The 18,791-nt window shown below is 32.9% G+C and overlaps 3 protein-coding genes across 3 annotated transcripts; 1 reads left to right on the top strand and 2 right to left on the bottom strand.

Moving 5' to 3' along the window:
- Nucleotides 1-5: 5 nt before the first annotated feature.
- Nucleotides 6-4,655, bottom strand: LOC114380286 (tropinone reductase homolog At2g29260, chloroplastic-like). The gene is made up of 6 exons (XM_028339286.1): nucleotides 4,561-4,655; nucleotides 2,664-2,774; nucleotides 2,347-2,554; nucleotides 1,804-2,022; nucleotides 1,623-1,727; nucleotides 6-521 (listed from the first exon to the last, which is right to left on the bottom strand). The coding sequence occupies exons 1-6, from the start codon at nucleotides 4,653-4,655 to the stop codon at nucleotides 336-338; spliced, it is 924 nt and encodes a 307-aa protein (XP_028195087.1). The 3' UTR covers nucleotides 6-335.
- A 5,391-nt stretch (nucleotides 4,656-10,046) lies between these two features.
- On the top strand, nucleotides 10,047-11,042 carry LOC114378501 (transcriptional regulator TAC1-like). The gene has a single exon (XM_028337098.1). The coding sequence runs from the start codon at nucleotides 10,418-10,420 to the stop codon at nucleotides 10,910-10,912; it is 495 nt and encodes a 164-aa protein (XP_028192899.1). The 5' UTR covers nucleotides 10,047-10,417; the 3' UTR covers nucleotides 10,913-11,042.
- Nucleotides 11,043-14,409: 3,367 nt separating this feature from the next.
- On the bottom strand, nucleotides 14,410-18,029 carry LOC114379956 (protein PLASTID TRANSCRIPTIONALLY ACTIVE 16, chloroplastic-like). The gene is made up of 5 exons (XM_028338808.1): nucleotides 17,508-18,029; nucleotides 16,312-16,764; nucleotides 16,132-16,200; nucleotides 15,298-15,356; nucleotides 14,410-15,172 (listed from the first exon to the last, which is right to left on the bottom strand). Exons 1-5 carry the CDS (start codon nucleotides 17,937-17,939, stop codon nucleotides 14,644-14,646), a joined length of 1,542 nt encoding a protein of 513 aa, XP_028194609.1. The 5' UTR covers nucleotides 17,940-18,029; the 3' UTR covers nucleotides 14,410-14,643.
- Nucleotides 18,030-18,791: the final 762 nt, after the last annotated feature.

Raw genomic sequence — 18,791 nt, forward strand, 5'->3', positions numbered from 1 at the left:
GTCGCAAAACCAAATAAAATCAATTAAATGATGTCTTATCCTTGTGTTATCTTTTTTGAGAAATTTATGATTATCAGTTAAAAATGATTGGAAATCTTCTACTAATGGGATTTAGTACAATAAAAGAATTGCATTAGCAGATATTCCAAAACCTTGGAAGGGCCTACCAGGGGTTGGTTAACTTTTGGTATGGACTAAAACTCAAAACTCTTTTAAGTTGACAGGGAAGAAGAGAACCATGCCTTCAGTTCACCATGTCAAATGTCCCACAAGAATGGCAGGTGTAGAGGAAAATTATTAAGGAGGGTGCATGGTATAAGCTGCAACTCTTAGAACTATGTTGTTGGGTGGAAACCATTCACAGACACTCCTCCATCAATACAAATAATCTGGCCAGTGATGTATGATGATGCTGGTAAGCAGAGAAAGGCAACAAGAGAAGAGACTTCTGCTGGATCTCCTAGGCGCCTTAGTGGGGTTCTGGAGTACACTTCTTCCAGATAGTCTTTGTTGCTGAGCACCTAAAAGAAGAAGGTAAAAGGCAGATAATGCTTGATATCTGATCCACCGCATTAGACTTGTGTGTTTTAGAGCACCATCCAAGTTCTTGTCGGACCAAGATTCCAAATGCAATGCAATGAACCCAACTACAATGTTATTACACAGGGAATGGAACACTAGTGACTACTGTTAGGAGTATTCACAAAGCTAATCCTCAGTGTCAATTTTAGTTCAGGATAATCACAAATTAAAATTTAGGCAGTAACAAAGGCAAAATAAAATGTCCAAGACGCATAACTTTTTCTTTGATTTTTTATGCTAGGAAAATGCAATTTGTTGGGACAAAAGTACTAGTAGTATGTTAAAGGGCTTGGACCATATACTGATTTTAGATTCCCAATCAAATCCAGGATGACCCAATTATGGGATAAAAAAAAGTGCCTTAAAAATCTTCTCCTTGGATAATTGGGAGGTACAAACTTGTAAGAATCTATTATGCGTCTCTGTTTCTGCCATATTGTGTAAATTTGCTTACCCCAACAGAAGCTAGAGGTTGTGCATTTAGATGAAAATTATCAATTAGATGTCATACATGCTTGTGGAGGAGTTGCTGTTCCAGAGGACTGGATTCAAGATAAAGTAGCTCGGTTTGTGATTTACCAGACAATAGACTTGCTACAGTCTACCTATAAGGCACTCTGGCAGGAAGAACATTGAGGAAAGAGATTGATTATATATATCTACCAACTACCAAGAATCAAGATGTAAAGATCAATTCGGTTCTGTTGAAATAGAAACTTGCAAACGAAATGGAAGACTTAAGAACTAGAGGTGGTATATATCCTTGTAGTTTCAAAGCTGTTCTGTTTTCAAATAGAAAAATGCTAGTAACACACTCTTTAAAATACTCCTAACATACTCTCTACCATTGGTTGAACTTTGTTGGAAATCACAAAATTGTGTGGATTCACTCCTTAATCAATGAACCCTACTAATCATTTTATAATTTTCAATAAATTTTAACCAATAAAAAATAGTGTTAGATGGAGTGTGTTGCTAGCATAGGTAGCTCATTAGCTCATTCTAACTAATGGTTACAGGAAAAAGCGGTAGAAAATTACCTGCTCTACCAATGAAGTTTTGATGTACCAAGGTGCCACTGCATTACTCCTTATATTGTCTTTTTCCCACTCACAAGCTAGATTTCTTGTAAGTTGATTAATTGCCCCAATAAACCAGAAAACAAACAAATGTCCAAAATTCCATAAACCCATCAACATCACAGCATTAAGCAGTTAAATTACTCTTCATTGCTCCTTGAACAGACATTGACTTGAGTGAGAAAAAACCAGAAACAGACGAGATAAACACAACATTTCCCATTCCCGATGCTTTCAAAAGTGGATATGCAAGTTGGCATAAATGAAAGACGGATCCCAAATTGGTATCAATAAGAGTGGAAAACTCTGCACTTGTGAAATCTGTCACCGGTTTCCGAATGTTTGTCCCTACATTGTTTATCTATAATCTCAAATTAATCAGGTTAATACATATATGTCTACATAAAGAGGGCTTACTAATCCAAAGTGAACCTCAAAGCAATCCAGAACAAAGAAAAATGCATATTTCGACCCTTGATAACAAAGAAAATGAACACATTGCAGGTGGTATGATAACAGATCAACTACGAATAATGCGATAGGCTTAACAACCATCGCTAGAATAAATTTTGATATCATCTTATAATTTGAACTTGACCTAAAAGTTAGCTCATAAGTCATAAGATGAAGATTATTCTCTACTCATATACACTATTTTAGTCATATATCTCCAACAACAACTTACAAGGATGTTGAGTTTTCCGTGGAAGAGAGAGGAAACTGATTCCATGAGTGCCTCCCTCTGGTGTGGAACTGAGACATCACAAACTGAGCCAGTGACATCAAAACCGGAATCATTCCATTTCTTAAGGCACTTAGTGAGATCATGTTCATTCCTGGCACAGGTATGCACTCTGGCTCCAAACCCCGTCAATTCCTCCACAATGGCGTGTCTTTACAAAAAAAAAAAAAAAATCAATCACAAGATAAATTAGGATGAGAGGTGAAAAGGGTCAGAAGTAGAAGGAATCATGGGCGTGAAAGTTGAATAGTTTTTTTTACCCTATTCCGCGAGTGCCACCAGTGACGAGAGCTGTCATGCCCTGAAGAGTCCACCTGTGCTGTGTTGTGGACTGGTGGCTCCTAATGCGATGGGACTGTGATTTTTTTCTTCTAAGGTTGAAAATGAAAGATTAGAAGTTGGATTTATGAGGGAAGCCTGATGATGATTTTGGGCTAATCAATAATCACTGTCAAATCATGCGACCAGGATTCTTCTTTTTAAGGTAGTAATTTGATTTTTCATTACATTATCTGGGTCTAGGACTAGGAGAAGTTGATTCAAAGGATTCTGTGCGTGCATTGATTGAGATTTGAGAATGCCCAGAATGAGAATGCATCATCTCGTGAGTGTGAGATTGAGGCAAAAGCCTTATCAAAATTCAAGGAGCTGCCTAAGATTTTGTATTTATTCATTTTCATAACATTTACACTCTTTCTTTACCAACTTATATTTACACTTGAGAAAAGAAGACCAATTCTAGCATGGTACAGTTTTTCTGCATGGGAAAGTTATAGTAGTGGTCGACTTTAATAGTGTTGAGTTGGACGACTGAGTGGTGATGTGAATGTTCAGTAGAATTAATGCATGGAGTTAGTGATTTTTTTAGTAATTACCGGACTTGTGTTGCATTAATAATAATATTTTTAACGTTAAATATATTTTTCGGCCGTATAAATATCGAAAAGTTCATTTTGTAAAATTTTTTTATATTTTTTGTCCTTAAACATTGAAATGTATTATTTTTTATCTGGAACTAGACTTATGAATCTGAACCTACGAGGCATTCTTTTAATTTATATTTTAAAATGTAATTTTCGAGGACTAAAAGTCATCACAAATTACAAATTTAAAATTTAAAATCAAATAACAATTTGTGGTGGTTTGCAAAAAAAATAAAAATCATTCTCTTAAACCCATAACACCACTCTAGTGCGACCACCATCAAAATCGCCCCCAAACACCACCATCAAAATCATCAAACATCGTGCGTGTTCCTCTCTTCCTCATATCTGCAACCCGACTTTGTCAGGCGTCTCCACTACCATCATATCACCATTTGCGACCCTAATGTTGTTGTGCGCATTGTGCTGGCTGGCACAAGTAATGGTGCACAATGGAGGGGGGTGGTGCAGGTGGCAGTGCGACGCCAAGGAGATGGATAGGGTGGTGACGGCGCGGTGGTTGAAATTGTGGTCGAAAGAGACTCGGAGGGAGTCAAAGGAGACAGAATTGGGGAGAGAGAAAGAGGAAACATAATTTCACATATCTAATTTTTAATGGATACTTAGGTTTGGATTCGTTCAAGTCAAGCTTCGGACAAAAAATAACACATTTTAACTTTATGAGGGTAAAAAACATACCGAAATTTTACAGCAATGGATTTTAAACTTTTCGATATTTATAGAAACGAAAAATATATTTTTGCTTATTATCAAATTAAGGAGAGAGGAAGTGTTGTCTGTATTTTCATGTGCAAGCCTTTGTCTTTCATTTCTTAAGGGGTGTGCTAAAACTAGTTCGGTAAAAAAATTGAATCGAATTGATTTCGAATTGTTTCAACTGGTTCGATTTTATATCCAAATTAATTTAGAAACTAATTTGAAACCAAAATGATTTTAAAAAACTTGTTCTGAATTGAATTAGTTTTTAATCAATTTAAAACTAATTCTAAGAAATAAATCAGTTTTGAACTATTTTTTTCAAATAACAAAATATTTAAATGAAAATCAATTTAATTAATCGAATTAATTTTATAAAAACAATTGGATTAACCAAATTGATTTTATAAAATAATGCATTCATTCTTTTTTGAATTAGTGCTAAAAAAAACCAATTCAATTTAAATTTGGTTAACATCCGATTCAAAATTTTTGCACACCCCTACATTTCTCCAACATCTTCCCGAGAGTGGCTTTCCTCCCCAATATTTCGAAGTCTATAGTTTGCACAAATAAGTTTCGGAAGCACTCAGATCTTACTTCTATCTGCATCGTCCCTACACCGTGAGGCCAGATCAGGTGAGATTCGTCCCCTACTCTACAAAGCCGGTTTAAATTTGATTTAGTAAAAATATTGGAGACTATAGACTTCGAAATATCGAGGAGGAAAGTCATTCTCGGGAAGATGTTGGAGAAATGGGAGACAAAGCCTTGCAAGTGAAAATGCAAGAGACTACCTTACCAGCGCCCTAACAACAATTCCTCTCTCCTTAATTTTTAAATATTATTATTTAATACAACAGAGTTATGTGACTATTAAAAAATTACTAATTTTATGCACTGGTTCTACAGTTCTACGATATGCTCATGGCTCCCCTCACCTGTCCAACTCAACACTATTAAATTTAACGGCTACTGTAACTTTCCCGTGCAGGAAAACCAAAACATCTTTTCCATGCTAAAATTGGTCAGAAAAAAAATGGTGCTGGATTCCCTTCTTCAAGACCCATGTGTTTTTTTTTTTTTGTAAATATATTTATTCTACACAGAGCTTAGGAGAAGATGATCACGTACCTCGTCCTTCCACGGGTGTGTGTTAATTCTGCAATGGTGACCTACCAAGTTTTGCAATATTGAGAGTGTATCAACAAGGATTCTAATATTCTAGTCAATACGAGTCAGAGGTAGGGGTGAGAATAGGTCAGATCAGACTTTAAAAGGCCTGAGTCTAGTCTACGATGAATTTTTAAGGTCTGAGTTTGACCTATAATCTATCAAAAAAATTTATTTTGGCTCGGGTCTGTCCTGACCTGATAGCCTTTTTAAAAGTCTTCTTCACATTAATAAGAAAAAAGAAAAAGGAAAATCAATAAAAATAATAAGGAATATAAAGGGACACATGACTCACACCTAAATTGTAATTAAAGTCTTACTTGATTATAAGAATAAAAGTTATGGAGTTGTGTAATCAAAGTATGTTAGTTTCAAAAAAATAATTAATTGTACCCAAAAAGTAATATAAGTATATATTGATATCCAAAAAATAATATAAATATATATATAGACCGGCCTATTAGGCTCATAAGACTTTTTAATAAGCCTAAACCTGATCTATTTAATTTAATAGACTTTAGAAAAACCTCAGTCTAATCTTTTAATTAAATATACTAGTTCAGACAAGATTTTATGTAAATCAGGTCGTAGACCCCCGTAGACCGACCTGATTTATTCCCACCTAGAGGTAAAAAGTTAAGGGATAGAATAAATGGATGGTGAACGGGTCTTTATCTTGGGTTACCAAGTGTGTGGACAATCTATTGGGCTCTTATCTATGACAACAACAAAATATCTGTTGGGCTCTTATTGGATTTGTGCAGAGCTATTCTATAACAATATAATATTTAATCAACACTTCAACACCCTCCACTGCCCAGGTGGTTGACAAATATATTTAATCTCTAAAATTATGATATTAATAAAGATTAAAATTATTTATATTTGATAATTTTAGAGACTAAAATTAGTACACGTATGTTGAGTACATGTTAACAATATAAGAGCAACTCCATGATCTCTCTGGACTCTTCAGTAATTAGAAACTCAAGTAAAAATGTTGCATTGGAGAGCAACATTGTTGGATTCACTTGAGTTTTGGGTTGCTCTACACAACAATCGTTTCTCATATGCAAACTGTGAGCCTCTATAAAAATATGTTACTATAATTTGTTTTATTATTGAATTTTTTTTTGTGAGGAAAGGTGGTTGCTATAAGTTGCATTAATCAAATTTACTTTTCATTTGTCTTTGCTATACGGTTTATATGCCTGCATGTTAAATTGTGCCTCGAGATATATTTATTATTTGATATTTGAAATTTTAAATATATTAAATTGAAATTAAGATGAATAATAAAATATAAAATAATTATATATATATATATATATATATATATATATATATATATATATATATATTGGGGTCCATTTGAAAATCTTTAGTGGTTTCTTAGTTGAAGCAAAAAAATTGAATGAGTTACTTAAATATGTAAACGTGAAATATTATTAAAAATTTTAATGGGTTTAATCATTGTAGACACTCTAAGAAGCTCAAAGGTATTTCATGGTTAATATTGAAAAAATGACTATACATGTTAAATAATTTTCCCATTCTATTAATATAAATTTAACACACCATCAATTGTATAAATTAACTAGCACAAGTTGTTCCATTTTAATCCATGATCTCGAATTTGAGTGAAGGACACATGTTGTCTTAGAAAATAAATAAATTTAACATGCTTAAACAAATTAAACATGCTTAATTTTGGGTTTAAACTTATTATTGTTCAAATTTAAATAAAAATAAATGTATATAAACTTAGTTCGTTATACCCCTATATTCATTGTTCATAGCTTCATATGGTCCCTTTAGTTTGGCCTCAAATTAAATGCATTTGGCTGAAATAATTTTTAATTAATTAGATTTTATTTATTTTCTGACTGAATTTCAAATTAGTCGGATTAAGACAAAAAAAAAAAAAGTCTATATGAACTATCTTCATTTGTTAGTATGAGATAACTCCAATTTTTCAGATTTTCAGATTTTCAGATTTCACAAACAAGCTTTTATTGCCCTGCCATTATATTCCGCTGAATGTGTTACTTCATTTTCGGAGCATGATAAACTTATTTGACTTATGAAATCATAGAATATAGATAGAAGTGTTGCAATTCAGACTTCTGCAAACCATATGTGCGGTTGCAAAGAAATTAAAATTGCTTGTAAAGGAGAGTAAAGTTGTTATGACTTATGAGTGATTACTGTTATTCTGTTATAATAGACGGCAGACTACGTACCTTACCATAACTTCGTCTCTTTACATATATCGGTGTACATTAATTGTTACTCTATTATTAGAAACACAGTAGCAAACTATTAACTATATATATATATATATATGCGTGTACTGATGTATATCCAACACGTTTCTTTCTTGTTTATTTGCAGCTAGCTAGCTCCTCATGATCAAATCAATATGTCCAACTGGTGGTTTCCAAGTGGAAGACGTTCATGGCTATCTTTATTGTGTCGTCGGTTTGGTACAATCAGCTATGGATCCTCTGGTTCTTTTTATTGTTTCCTTTTTGCATACATATGCAATATTGCCCTAAACAACTACCAAGTCAGCTTCATATTCAATGCTTCAGGACGGCTAAAGACGAAAACATAGAAGACTGTGTTTGACTAAACATTATGGAAGTGGCCGGTCAAGTACCAAACACCAATATATATGAAATTAATTATAAATTGATTAACGATTATTACTATAATGACTTCCTCCATAGTTTCACATTAAATTAACTAAGGCAGTTTTATTTCAGATTTCATTTTAGATTATTCATCTAGAGAATATAGTTTGATATTTTGAGAAACACTGGAAAGCATTGGTTGGGTTCAACTTTTAATGAGATCATAGAAATGGTAAATATGTATTTAAAATATTAATAAATACAAAGATTTTATTAAAAATCACAGTAAAGTTATATTAAAATTTATAATAAAAAATCTTTCTATTATATTTTTTATAAAATCTTTTTAATTTTAATTTCTTAATTTGTATCATAAAACTACTTTAAAACATTTCCCTTAAAGAAGAATATTATATATGAGAAATGCTAAGGGATCTATAATGTTCTTTTTTTTTTTAAGACTCTTTCTATAATTTGCTTAGAATTTATTAAAATTATTATTTTTGATAGATTTTACTTTTAATGTGATTCTCTCTCATGATTTATATTAAATAAGAAATAAAATTTACCAAAAAATTCTAATCAATCGTAAAAAAAAATATTAAAGAGGCTATGGCTATAGTTATATATAAGTCAGTACCCGTACGTCCAAGTTAATTCTCTCCTCATGAATTTGTTTGTATTACTTAATTTCAATTAAGTGGATCAAGCTCAAGCCCGTACAGGATCTGCAGAATGCATGCAACTAACTCATTTTACGTTTTGAATAAAATTAACTAGTTCTAATTAATATGGTACAGGGGTAAATAAAATATTCAAATTTTCACTATTTTATAAATCAAATGGTCACATTGTAGACGATTGCGTGATTCCTGAGATGACCTTTTCATCTTGAGAGAGAAACCAATCTAACTATACTAATATATTATTTTAGCCTTTGGCGCCCCACAGCTCACGATAATTTGCTCAGAGAAAACATTTATCATCTTTGTCTTAACTTTCTTCATTTCTTGCTGGAAAGCATAGACCACTCTATGTTAAACTCTATGTTAATCAATACCTAGAGAGAGAAAGAAGAAAAAGAATAGGGGGAAAAAGATATAAAGAGAAATGATAAGTATTGATGGAGTGATTTCAAAATTGAGTTATTCATGTATTACCACTACTGGTGCTTTAGAAATTAGAACAAATCTAGAGCAATATTATATTCTAAATTAACCATACATATTTTTTTTTTAAAAATCATACATTATTTTTAAGAGCATGCATCTAACTTCAGATAACGTAGTTTCATTTTAAATATAAATATCTAATCATGTTTTCAATTATAGTTTAATTAGGGTTAGGTTTCTTATTATTTCCTTTGGTTAAAAGTTTATGCAAGAATCACATTGAGTCAATTTTCTATCTTATTCAGTAAAATAACAACAAAACATGTTTACGTAAGATTTTTAAAATAGATTTTATTTAACTATTAATCTCCTGTTTTTTTAAACGACAAACGACATTGGAACAATTATTTATGTAAAAGCTACATTCTGAAGTTCCTTTTCTCATAATAATTATATTTTTGTTCTTATAAACCAAACTCTGCTCAATATTAATTGATTTTGAGACGAAAATAATTGTTTTTCTATATAAAAAAAAACTCTTCACAATCAACTATATATAAAATATTTACTTTAAACTAATATGGCTCACATCTTTCGAATCCTTACAAACACTTTTAAAAAAATACTTTTACACTTCCTAGAAAAATTAAACAACTCTTTTCAAAAATACAAAAAAATTAAACAACTAAAATAATATTTTTTACATTGATTTTATTATAATCCAGTAAAGAATCTTTTTTATCCAAAATTAGCAATCCATATATCTATATTATTAATAAAGGAAACATCTATTTTGGTGGCAACAAATTTTAGAAAATTTTTATCATTTTTTAGTTTTTAAACTTCTATTACTTTTAATAACTATTACTACTTTCTTGTTGTTAGATATTTATTATTTTTTAATTTCTAAATCTTTTTTTCTTTTCTTTTCATTTAAAATATGTAGAGAGGTCGAGTGCCTCTCCCCCTTAGTGTATATATATATATATATATATAAAGTATATCAATAACTACTAGAAACAACTTAGAAAGCAAGCTCATATTATTGGGAGCATATAGTATAGTAATAACTGTATAAAAACTTGTTTGATAGTAACATGCATTGTGAGTTTATGCGACAATATTTGAATCTAACGTAGGCCGAAAGCCACAAGCCAAAACACAAGTTGTCCAGAAATACTTGACCCAGTAGTGTTTCAAGCCTTAGCTATTTTGTCCTTTGCTACAACTCAAGCTGTAAAACATATCCAGGAAGTTACATTCTCATTACATGGCAATTTGCATAAAATAATAATAAGATGAAATTAGCAGGCCTTAATTTGTATGTGTCCCCATTAATTTCAACATATAAAACCACCGCTATCTGCCTTTGTTGACCATCTCTATTCCTATCTACACCATTTATTCATTCTCTTACAGTATACCTTCAAAGTTGAAACTGATTAATTATCAAATGGAATCTGATCATCATCATGAAGCAGCATCAGACAATCATCCCTCTGATGGAGAGGAGCAAGGTGCAAGTCACGTGACATCTAGGTCCTACGAGTGCAACTTCTGCCGGAGGGGCTTCTCTAATGCACAAGCACTAGGGGGACACATGAACATCCACAGAAAAGACAAAGCCAAGCTCAAGCAACAACAATCTTCAAACCAAATTCAACAGGATCCGGCCAAGTCTGGTGGTGAAGAGAGTAACAAACCAAACTGGAATTGGAATGTGTCTCCACAAGAACATGTCATTCACAAGAGGCATCAGCTTCCACTCTTTGCCGAAACACCAACTAGCAGTGAAACACAAAAGCCACAAGGTCAAACTCAAACTACTACTGAACAAACTTTGTTATCTACTCATCAAGATTCCTCATCGGAGTTAGACCTTGAACTGAGACTAGGACCTGAACCACAGGATTCATCAGCAGAAACGGATACAAGAAATTTTTTTTGAGTTCAATCCTCTCATCAATACGTAATTATTTGTAGATGTCCATGAATTACCGCGCGCCCCTTTTTACTGGTGAAAAGAATTCATATACTGTTTGATTTTGTTTTCGCAATTTTACTTTTGAATTCGATCATTTTGAGCATTGCTTTGTATTTTATATATGTTGGTTGTAAAATTTACGGGGTATACTTCTGATAACTGATTTTTATGATTCTTTTTGTTTTGGGTACAATTTTGAGTCTTGAACTAAATTTCTTGCACCACATTCCAACTATGGCCTCAAGGCTCAACCCTTTTAATTAATCTAATCGATTCTTATTCGACTTACTCAAGGACACCAAAATTAAAGTAGAAGTAACAGTTAATATATATGCCGCTTGCCCTTGCCCTTGCCCGATGTATGTAAATAATGCTTTCCTAGAATTAATATGATGATGCTAAGGAGTGAAAATATGATGTTATATATATATATATATATATATATATATATATATATATATATATATATATATATTGTTTCCATTACAAGATTTTATTCTCGATTAGAACCAAGTGAACTAGCCTTGCCATCTTCAACCACTTAAGAACAAGGCAATTTACATTTATCAATAATTTTAAATTCTCTCCATTGACATGTCAATCATGCTTGATGTTACATTTGTAATTTTTCTTCATTCTTAATTTCAGATTGAGTTTCCATTTTTCTTCTTTTTTTAAGCATGTCAGCATATTCGTAACAAAAGTAATTTGTTATCTTTCGGAGTATTCAGCTTAACGAGTTTCTTCACAAATCGTTGTGGCTCCAGAAATGCTTAACTTTTCATTCTCCATAACGTACTCTATATGTGACTATAACAATCAATTGTCTACACTTCTCTCGTTTAATTTGTGATTCGCGCAACGTAGGATCTATGCAGTGGCAACATTTTTGTTTTGCTACATTTAGCTTGCATGTAAGAAATAGTTTACCAAGTGATAAAATGTTGGCGACACAGTTCTTTTCAAAGATCGACATTTAAAATTTCCCGAAGCTTGTACAGCGATTTCACAACAAAAGCTAGGTGTACCAGAAAAATAAGAGTTTAAATTATAAGAGTGTACTGCATACAGTGTTTTATATTCACCCACCCACATAATCTTGGGTTACTTAGTCCTTAGTCCTTACATACAATAAAGTTTGTCTTTATTTTTTATTTTTTTACTTTGAGCTTGAGTGCAGTATTCTTTTAATATAATTGACACTCTAGGATTAACTCAGTAACATGCAGTGATATATTAGCAAAGAGCATATCGTTTGTTCTGTGTTGCATGTATCAGCAGTTTGAATTGTACGTTAACAAAGGTGAAATATGATCTTAGTAGAGAACGTCAAACAAAAGTGGGTTATGTTTATGTGATTCCTTGTTGAAATTGCTTATTGTTCTTTATTTAGACTGATGACAAAAAATGCATTTTGTCTGCAGTTTCTAATTTAAACCGCTGATAATAGTAAATTTTGTCAAAGGTTTATAGTATTTATGAACTGTGGACATTGTTGTTGTTTTTTTTAACAAAAATCCTTTCCATATATCAATTCCTCCCTTTCCAGATGATTATGCATTCATATGAATATTGTACGAAGCATATTTAGGAAATCAAATTAATTACATTGATCAAATTCATAATATTTTACATTTTATAATCGCAAACAGTATTGATCAATTTACACACACAATACATAGATAATTTACACACATGAATAAATGTTTAAAAAAATTATACAAAGATTTTCTTGTTTTTTCAGTCTCATTATATGGACTCAAGCATGGGGTTATTGTGATGATCTCTTGAGCTTCGCATGAAAATTAAAACAAACACAAATAAATAAGAGATGATTAAAGTCAATTTAATAGAAAAGTTGAATTGTAATTTTGTTCATCCTTAATTTTTATTTAGGATATTTTGATCCAATTGAACTTTACACCTAATATATTTATTTAAGTTAAATTGTGAATATTTTAAAATAGGAAACCAAAATGTTAGATGAGAATTTAAAAGATAAACAAAATTACAAATTAACTTTAAGGAAATGTTTTATAATTTTGCTTATTGTTTTTTTTAATAGTTATCAAAATGTATTTTATATTTACTTTAATTCTTTTTTTAAAAAAAAGATTTATATAAGAAACAACAAAAACATTTTTTTTGTCATTTTAACTATTGTGATACAAACATATTTGAAAATTGGAAATACAATGAAAAGAGAATAAAAATATTTCTTCAAATTAAGTAAACACTTAATTTTCCAATAGAAAGTCTAAATAGCAACTTTAAGCAAAATTTTAAAGTGAGAATCTATCGCACATGTACAAGTTATCCGACATCATATAATTACATGATTAGTTTAAGGTATGTAAGCCTAAAAGCATAAGGCTCTTGGACCATAGTCACAATATATACAATCACAAGTATTCGGCTAATTAATGGCCAATTATATATGAAGTAATGAATCTCCACGACAGGACTATGGTATTTGCATTGATCCTGGCTAGTAGCCTCTCTAGTATAATGATCACCATATATTTAATTTTCAACTAATCAACCTCCATTCGTCCAGGATATGGACATAAGGAAAGCATCATTACCATTGTAAGTCTATGGCTTTCTCCAATACTCCAATATTCGTCAGAAGTTACGCCCTTTGAGAAGGTAATTATGTATCTATCGTTCTAGTTAGTGCTTTGTAATGAGAAGATGAAATACTCAAATTTATAATCTTATTTGATAAATCTCTACAATAAATACATAAACCTCATATAGTTAAGCTATGTTTTCATCCATTAATTAATGCAGCACTGTGCTAGTTACGGATTTTTAGGGCAAGAAAGTAAATCCATAAACCTCATGTAAACCGCATTGCAACCCATCATTGCACAATCTTGATGGACATGAAAAACTAGGTGTATTTTCGAGAAGTAAAGCGCTTTCGGAATCTCACAAACCCCCTAATTTACACAGACAATTTTTCATTAACTAAAACTTGAACATTGAAGTGTTTCCTTGATGGAACCTGCTTCCCTTTACCACCAGAGATCTATAGTAGCATTATCTTGAAATAGTGCAAGTCTATTTACTAGATCCCCAGCTAAATCAACTAATTGATCGGTTAGTTAATTCAAATGGTATGTACATGATTTCCCTTTATGTTTTGGTTTCAAGTGTTGCGTCTATAAAAAAAGGAAAAACAATCATGAGCATACTATAAATGCTTTCACCGGAAACATATTGTTTATTAGTATTAGTATTTCCTTTACAAAGCTAATGCGGTGCTAAAACATAACTATTTCTTACCTCAGTTTAAACATAATTCGACACCAAAATCTCGTAGCACATATCCCAAATAAAATTATGCCAAACATGGTAATTGAAAATAAAATCAAATTTGCCCCCTCTGAACCATGATTTGAGTGAGATAAGTATAATCTAAACACACAAGTTGTTAATGAAGCAAGGCAAGACCGTGACCAAAGATATTATTAATTATTAGCAAGAGAGGAGAGGATAGAAGATAAGGGAAAACCCTTTTATTGTTTTCCCCAGAAAACAGAGGGTTCTGAAACAGTACAACTATATAAATATCCTGCTTCAAAATATAGAACTTTACAAGGCCATACACATGCAACCAAATTATCTACGTTAACACAGACTCAAACAACATAGTTTTATGCCGTGCAAAATAATATATTCCACTTCCACTAGTCATCATCAACATAGATAGTCTCTTGCTTGAACAAGCCACCAAATACATTCCTCACCTCCTTTGGTGTCTCTGCCTGCTTTGGTTTTTCCACCTTTGGCTTACCAGCACTTCTCTGAGACGTTTGTCTAACCACTGCTTTGTTAGGAGCAAGATTCCGAGCCTTGGCCTGTCCCCTTACAGTGGCTAGCTGCACCTTTGGTTTCTCATCCTCATCAGGCTTTTGGATTGAAGTAGTAATCTGTGAGCTCAACTTTTCCCAGGAAAACCCTGCACCAAAGTCTTTTGCCTTGTTCAAGAGGTTTTCCACCGAAGCCCCAGCTGCCTCTGCCTTCTCTTGGGCCTCCTGAGCCAGACTTGCAGCCCGTGCTTCTTGCTGCAAAAGCTTCTTCACCTCTTCTTCCAACTTCTTTGCTGATTCAGAAGCTTCATTGGCCTTTTCAGCTGCCACTCTTGCTTCTTCCTCAGCCTTTGCTTTTTCCTGCATTTCAGCATAGGCTTTCCTTCTTCCGTCCTCAGGAATAGGGCTGTAAAGGAACTTATAAATCAGATAGAAAAAGATACTAATCTTCCTCAGAGGGAAGCAACGAAAAATCATTGCCCTGCTATAGATGAAAAAGAGAAACAAGTAGCTATATATCAATTGTTTTACCTGAAAAGTTCATCTACACGCTTCAAGGGGGCACCAGGATCCGAGTACACTTTCACAACCTATTTGAGAGAGAAAGAGAGACACTGTATTGGTCACCAAAAGGCTTCAATCTTTAAAGCTTTACAAATAGAATAATTGAAAGGAAAAAACTTAGATACTATGCTGTTCTATCAATAATCATCTATGTTGATCTTTAATACAAAATTTTATTAAAGTTTATTGGTTATGCACTGACGATATAAAAAAGTTTTATACGGTCATCCAAAATCTCAAATCACGGTTGATATAACTTTTAAGATAGTAATGTAAAGTCAACAAACTAACAATACATGGTGATTTATGATTGGATGATTATTTTGCATTGACAATACACAGCCTTTTTCTCATTTTATTATGCCAATTAACAAGTTGAAATTTTAATTCTGATTAGAAAACAACACTAAAAGTATTAAAGTAACTACATCTATGTTTTGTCCCAATTGAAAATCTTTCTGCTAATCCTTTTATTAAATGAAAAAAGAGAAATACTATTGGCTGCAATCCTAAAACAAATGTACTAACTAATTCTTTTGAACATACTTTCTAATAATACTTGAAATTTATAAGAAATCACAAAATTTTGTTGGTCTCACTTCTTATTTAATAAGTTTAACTCATGACAATGTGTTAAGAAAAGTGTATTTAAAAATGTGTTGCTAGAACTCATCAAAGTATATTTTCAAGTTTACTTCTTCATTCGATACTAAAGTATTAAGATGGGGATTAATACATTACTCATCTAAATTAGATATGAAGAAAACTAGATGCATTATCCAGCCAATGTAAAACGTATACCTTGTTTTCTGCTACCTCTGTGTTGGAGAAGACATCAGCCACCAACGACGCAATCTTGGACTTGGCTACCTATAACAACCATCATTTTCTAAGAAACTATTACCTACAAATAAGAGTGTAATAAATGGAAGGAAAAAGAGATACAATATCCTTCTGATATTATCGCATACATTACATTACTTTATAGTCGTTTGCACCATCGCTTCCTTCGCCTAAGACGACCACATTGTAGGAACTCTCCGGTGAGAAATCATCGGTCAAACTTGTCTTGATGAAGGTGTATTTGACATCCGTTTCAATCACTTTCTGCAAGAACTCTTGTATAGTCAACGGTTGAGACCTGGAGAAGAGGTTGCTGAAGAAAGATGAGAGGCCATCCAGCACATTGTAGGTTGAGGCCCCGGCGCTGCTCTCGTCGTAAATGACAGCCACATGGCCTACTCCTGCCAGCTGTGCTGCCTGAACCACTTGCAAGGCATCTGATGCGGAGACCTCTGTGGTTGGACCGTTCTCTGTGGGACCAATGGTGACAACCACCTTGCTGGCATTGCCTATTGCTTTGGCTATTGTGTCTGCATTGTCAAAGCTTGATTGCACAGCGTTCAGACGCTTTGCCTGTTCATTTGATATAATCTGTGTTGTTGTACACCATGCATTAGTATCCGGAATACACTCCAAAATAGAAACTTCATAAAGGTTCAATTAATGGGTTGGTATTGGAGTAAAATGTGAGTAAGTCGTTTAAATGTAATCTGACATACTGGAACTCACTTTAAACCCAGTTAAGAATCTAAAGTGGATTGCTTAAATGAATACTATTGGAGATGCTCTTGTTGAATCAATATGCTTTGCATCCACATCAGATCCAATGCATCAAGTAGTCTTAATATTATTTTAAATTTGCATTTCAGTCCCGAGGTCTGATTTGCATAGTTTTTTTAATTATTTTACATGGCATTGATAATTTTTTTTGTTCAACTAACAATAGAGTTTGTGATGCGATATTCTTAGAAATACCATACGCCATCATATTATAACTGAAATGTTTAAAATAGGAATCTTACATTACCATTATATTCGAGTAGTGAGGACACACATCACAATTTCATTGACCAAGTAAAAAAGAACACCAAAACTCTCTAAAACTAAACTGACTGGAGCAATTAAAATATTTTATTATGATGTTGTAAATTAAACCCGCATCACAGTAAACTTGCTACAATGTTTTTGTGTAATGGCCAATTTGATCATATTCTTCTTTTAAAAGTATAATTTTGTATGAAAAGAAAATATATAATTTACTATAGAAAAAAGCTTAATTTTACGATGAGGCGACTAGAGAGACTAATACGATTAGATGATACATTGACAATTACCTTGTATTGAGCAGCAAGACGAGCAAGTTCTTGTGCGGAAGCAAGTTCGGGGACTCCAGCACGTACACTAAAACCTTCCCTTAACAACGTTTGTGCAATGCGAATACCAGCCTGCCCCGTTGCGCCAGCAACAAACACTGTGGAAGGGTCCTTGCGTCTTGGGTTTCCAAAAGAAAAGCCAGGCGCAGAAGTGTTGCTTGGAACTGGGATCAGAGAGATCTTTCCGAAGTCCAAACGAAAGGGGTTGGAATTGGATGAGCCATCTTTTTCTTCAGTTGAAGAAGAAGAATCATCTTTGGGCTTGCCTAGCCCAAAAGATGGGAATGATCCAGACTTCTTGGCAAAGACTCTCAGCCTTGGATTCCGGAGGGTCACCCTTGAATGAGGAGTGCTAGTTATAAAAGATGAATTGGATGTAAGAGTGGGAGCCATGGATGGATTTCCAAGGTGACACTCACCCTTCAACTATAGACTCTTTTGGATTTTGTGTCTCTACTTTCTAGCTCCTCAGCCTTTGTTTCGTGTTGTGACTTGTGACAATTATTATCTGAATGGAAAAGGCAAACCGAACTCTAGCCAATTGGCTCCAGCCACGTAGTCAGATTTTATCCATTACAGAAATTTCCAACACCAAGCGTTCAAATACTACAGAAAATGACACTCCCCTTTTAACATATGAATCGAAAACCGTATCCCATCTAGGCTATGTATGTTTTCATCCATTAATGCAGCACTGTGCTAGTTATGGATTCTTTTTACGCTAAATTTTTAGGATAAGGCTACAGTGCACCAATATAAGGTAGGAAAAGCTTTCATATTCAAACAACTTCACAAGACTTAAATTTACCTCGGCTAAAAAAAATGTCGAAATTTTTTTTAGGAAAATGTAAATTATATTAAACCCAAAATGATACAACAATAAACGGGCATACCCTGCAGTTAAAGAAAATCAAGAGTCTTGCTAATACAAGAAGACCTATATCAAGATGTTAAAACAAATGCAACAGGTGCGTTTATCTATACATAAGAAACTTAATCTTGCTAATAACCTCTATTACAGAAAAGTAATAATCTTCAAAAATCAGCTTGTTCCTAGACAACTAATTCCTTGAACACCTGATGTGGATCTACCCCTAATTAAAGAGTCACTAATGCGCCGTAAAGAAGTGAAACGTATACGGAAATGAGCCAAATCACGAATATGAATCCAAACTTGAAAAGATTTCTTATAAGAAAGAACAAATGAGTCTCATTTAAATATAAAGGGCAAAAGGAACCCTTGTT

Source organism: Glycine soja, chromosome 12, assembly GCF_004193775.1.
Source record: "Glycine soja cultivar W05 chromosome 12, ASM419377v2, whole genome shotgun sequence".
Taxonomy (NCBI): domain Eukaryota; kingdom Viridiplantae; phylum Streptophyta; class Magnoliopsida; order Fabales; family Fabaceae; genus Glycine; species Glycine soja.